The sequence below is a fragment of the Coturnix japonica genome, chromosome 13 (genome assembly GCF_054131305.1).
Source record: "Coturnix japonica strain WE chromosome 13, WE-NBRP24, whole genome shotgun sequence".
NCBI classification, from domain to species: domain Eukaryota; kingdom Metazoa; phylum Chordata; class Aves; order Galliformes; family Phasianidae; genus Coturnix; species Coturnix japonica.
The window spans coordinates 17106688-17111183 of record NC_140675.1 but is presented as its reverse complement, the minus strand read 5'-3'; the positions used below and the strand labels follow the sequence as shown (position 1 = coordinate 17111183).

At 41.9% G+C, this 4496-nt stretch overlaps 1 protein-coding gene across 3 annotated transcripts in view; it reads right to left on the bottom strand.

Annotated features, from left to right (window-relative positions):
• Nucleotides 1-2494: 2494 nt before the first annotated feature.
• Nucleotides 2495-4496, bottom strand: part of USP7 (ubiquitin specific peptidase 7) — a 54793-nt gene continuing 52791 nt past the window's right edge. For 2 of the 3 annotated variants that reach the window (XM_015877058.3, XM_085514759.1), the window contains one exon: nucleotides 2495-3857. In XM_015877058.3, coding sequence (XP_015732544.1) covers nucleotides 3751-3857 — 107 coding nt within the window. In that variant the 3' untranslated portion in view covers nucleotides 2495-3750. The remainder of the gene's footprint in view (nucleotides 3858-4496) is intronic. The other variant, XR_014934097.1, reaches the window with a different exon arrangement.

The window sequence follows — 4496 nt, the reverse complement described above, 5'->3', positions numbered from 1 at the left end:
AGACAAAGCAGTGTTGTGTCCGTGACGCCCTGCATCCCCAGGGGAAGATGCATGCCAGGACAGCAGCCTACGTTATCAAACCAGCAGAATGAGCACAAAAGCCACCTGATATTATCAGATGGACTTGTTTTATTCAGTTTTTTGGGCGATTTAAGCTGCCATAAGCACATGGTGGGCAGGGGACCCTGCAGCCCGTCTGGAGGAGCAGGGCCGTGCCCAGCGCACCTGTGGAAAGAGGCCGAGCTCAGCTGCTCACAAGCCAAGCTTCCGACTTGTGTCTTTTGCGAAGTAATATACGACTTACCCCTGCAGCTTTCATATAAAATCATCACAAACTCCAACTTTCAACACTAAAACAGCCGATTTTCCCCGTCTGGTGTCCTCTCTCCCGATTACTGACCTGAAGGGATCCGCAGCCCGCCCTGCACACAGCGCCCCATGGCGGCACAGGGCGGGCCGGGCAGGACGCCATGAGGAGCCGCGGAGCCGCCCGGCTGGGATCCGGCTCCAGCGGGGCTTTAAGTGCCCTAAGAAAACAAAGAAACCCAATGGCCATTACCAAAAAAAAAAACCCCAAGCCCACACTTGCTGCCTCTATTTGCCTTAACGCCTACAGCGCAGAAATGTGGATACCATCCCTGCCAACTGCCAGCGGGTGGCACTGGTACCCGCGATGTGGACGATCTGCAGAGCTACTCTGCCATTAGGAAAGCTTAAGTTTGTAGAATACAGAAGAAATCAGTGCCAGGGTTGGTATTCCTCACCGGGCAGACATCGTTACTTGCCTGGAGCTCGGGTGGCCATAGCTGAAGTAACCTGTGCAGTGTTCAGACACAGCTGTTTTCTGGGCTGCCCAGCATCAATGGTTCTGTCCTCAGGTGACCCAGCCCGCTTAATCACTTTGATCTAATGAGAATTAACACCCCGATGATAAAATCCACCAGCTCATTTAAAGGCAGGGAACAAACACCACCAGCTGCTCACACTGAACCAGGACACTGCCTGCCTCAACATTGCAGTCACCGAATTAGTTCCTCTAAGAAAAACAGGAAAAGTGAAAAACCTACAAACTCACCCAACTGCTCCACATTTACCTTCTGGCCAGCTCTACTTATGGCAACGAATGTCACTCTCGACACAATTTAGCTGAACTTTGCAAAATCCATCTTCATTTACTCCAAACCATCCTGATTTCTGAACAAACCATTTGCTTTTGCTTCGAAAAGCTTTTCCAAAATGAACCAACAAAGACACAAACAAGGGGTTTACCCTGATCTATTTTATTTACAATACATACAGATCCTACAAAGGAGAAAATAAAATAATAAGGATTTCTCACAAAGGATATTAAATAGCAAAACCACAGCGCAGCTCAGACCTACGTGCTGATGGCATAAAGGCCATAAAGGAGGTCCAAGCATCAGGCCTGGGATGAGATACCGCACCTGAGAGAGCCTCTGTTCTTCTCTTCACAGCTGTGTTTCCCTATTTGAATAATAAGGTACATGTGCTCCAAGAAACATTAAAAAAAACCTTCAGTTATTGAAAACAGAACACGGGGAATTGCCTTAATGTATCATCCCGAAACTGACGTGGGAACAGCATCAATACTGAAGCTTGTTGAAACCTGTCATTGAAAAACTAGAAGACATCCAAAATTCACTTTCCTAGCAGTATTTTCTTCTGAAATTGCAGTTTCTGAAGATATTTCCTATAAGCTGCCAGCATCCCAGAAATTTAACCTAGAACGCAGTAACATTCCGATAGAAGCTCCGTTTTATCGCTGTCTGCTTAGGGCTCACTACTGTTGATCTGAATATTTCATTCTACAGAAAAATTTGGAATTGATGCATTTTACAACAGAAAAAAATACGTATGTACCAAAACCACACCTTGAAATGTAACTTAAAAATACTTGCTGTTGTTTTCAGTGATCAGCAGCACCCATAAACGCACAAGAGCCATCACATACACACAGCCCCATGCACAAGTTTAATGTCAGGTTGGAGCAAGGAAATCCTAGAAGTTGGCTCTGGTTATGAAGACGGGGAATGCTTTACAGTGGAAACCTATCATTCTATTAAGAGACCTTACCTTTAGAGGCTGCAGATTTAACTTCACACCATTTATGCTGTTAGATTTGAGGATCTGGATGACAGACGTTTGTACAGGCAGAGTCAAACTACCACAAAGACTACTACAAGCTTTACAAATGAACTAGTAAAATATTTTCTTCCCTTTATCTTATTTATCCGTGGCTCCTTCTTGGCAAACCCTTCCATTCATTAAGCTCAGACGTAACTAACCTGAGAGGTAAAAGAAAAACCCACAGATTTCCCCCCCAACCTCCAAAATAATCAATATGAGGGTTCTACAACTGTCAACACCAAAGAGAGAAAACACACCTTTTGGAAAAGTGCATCAAAGGAGCCATTTCCCAGAGCTCTACGGGCAGACAAATCTTCTTCAACGTCCACGTCATCACTCACCGAAGAAAAATTTTATAGAAAATTTTATTCAACATACAACATTTTCCAGCAAAAAAAGGCAATATACAGGAAGAGTTGTTGTACACTGCAGCTACAGAAACAAAATAAAATACTGGAAAAGAATGTAAAGGTAAGTGTGAATTGCTGATTCTATCTTTACTGCACTCAAAACTAGACACGCGGCTGGCATTAGCTCCGAAATAAAAGGAAGCGGTCTGGGGACTGAAAGAAAACTACACACAATGAATATCAACATCAGTGAAATTCACTTGCAGACTCACCCAACAAAATTATCCTCCAAGTGTTAAATTGTACATGTTCATTCATTAAATATACAATTTCATTTTTTCTTTTTTTTTTTTCCTCCTTTTTTATACAAAGTCAACAGCTTACTAAACACTAGTGAGCATGCCCCTCTGTGCTAAAAGGCTAGTTCTTGTGTTTTCCCCATCTCTTCCCACGTTAACTAAATCAATGATATTTATAATCCTTTCCCTTCCTTTTGCCAACACTGAGTGTCATCCCATCTGCCAGAAGATGGCGTAATAAATCGCAACTTGTATTCAACAATGGTTGAAATTTTCATAAAAAGACCCAAATATCTCATTATAGGAGTCAGGGCATCCACTTGGCAAAACGGGATGCGAAGTAGTGACTAAATTAAAAGAAAACTAGTTTATTAAAAAAGATCCTATGCAGCTGGAGGAGACAAAAATCCCAAATAAGTGCCAACAATGTACACAATGAAGTAGAGATTGCTATTTATTGATGATGTGAGTTTTTTGCATTTACAAATGCACAAAAATGTCATTTAAAGTATAACTGAAGGAAATAAATCTGATGTGAGTCTAAACATAAGACTTACTAGCTGCAGTGATGGTGAACACCATACCAGGAAAGGCAGCCAGCCAGCTTATGCCATCTATAAACGTACTACAGACAAATATTTTGCCAATGTCAATTGTTCTACTAAACTCTTCCCTCATTATGCTGACAATTGCCTTGCATTACGTTTACCATAAAATAACTCTCATTGGCATCCAAGCTTTATAAAAACACCTTCATTTTGCTCAAAAAGGGCAGTCAATAGATACAGAGAAGCCAAACTGAACAGCCTCAACAAAATAAAATTAACATCAGCAGCAAATCCTCTTGCTGAAGACTTCAGATATAGTGCACGTGTACCAAAGTTCTACAGTTGTTAAAAAGGTGCACACACACACTTATTTTGTCCCTTGCCTCGACAATCTGGTTTATTAAGTCAGTTATGGATTTTAATAGCTTTTTCAAGGTAAGTGTAGCGACTTCTCTTTGGGGCTTTATTGAAATGGTCAAGCCCTAGCCACGGCCTTGGATGAGACATGTTGCCTAGAAAAAAAAGAGAAAAAAAATGAAGTTGTAAGACTAAGTTTCAAAGTTTCATTTACACAAACTACTCATATGTGCCCTGTTCAGTTTGCTAGCAGCTGTACAGCACAATTGAGGACTGAAATAACAGTCCTTAGTCTACAGACAACAGGGCTGCTCTCCTGACCACTGCTTTCATTCCATTATTATGCTCTACAACTGTTTCTGCTCCAGATAGCTGGTTTCCCTCTTCAGTCACAGGAGTTAACGGCAGTGTAACTAAAGCTGATGTAAAAGCTTGCTGTTGTAACTTATGGCCAATCACAGTACCAACTTTCACAGAATTGCTGGGGCTGTTTGAAACAGAAAGGCATCATCCAAATGTCATTCAATACAGCAAATACTGGTGGTTAAGTGGTTGATGCTTTAAGTTATCCTTATCACCTGGCTTAAGCAGGACTATTCTTCAAATGCATGCAAAACGTGAATCAGTAGTTAATTATCCACTGTCCCACTGCACAGATATTCCAAGTTTTGGCAAGTCCCCTCATACTCACACAGCCATGAGCCCTAAGCCTGGCTGCTTACATACCATCATGAGATGGCTTTTTGTTGGGTTCATACAAACTACTCACTAGGGATAGGTCTCTGTGCATATTG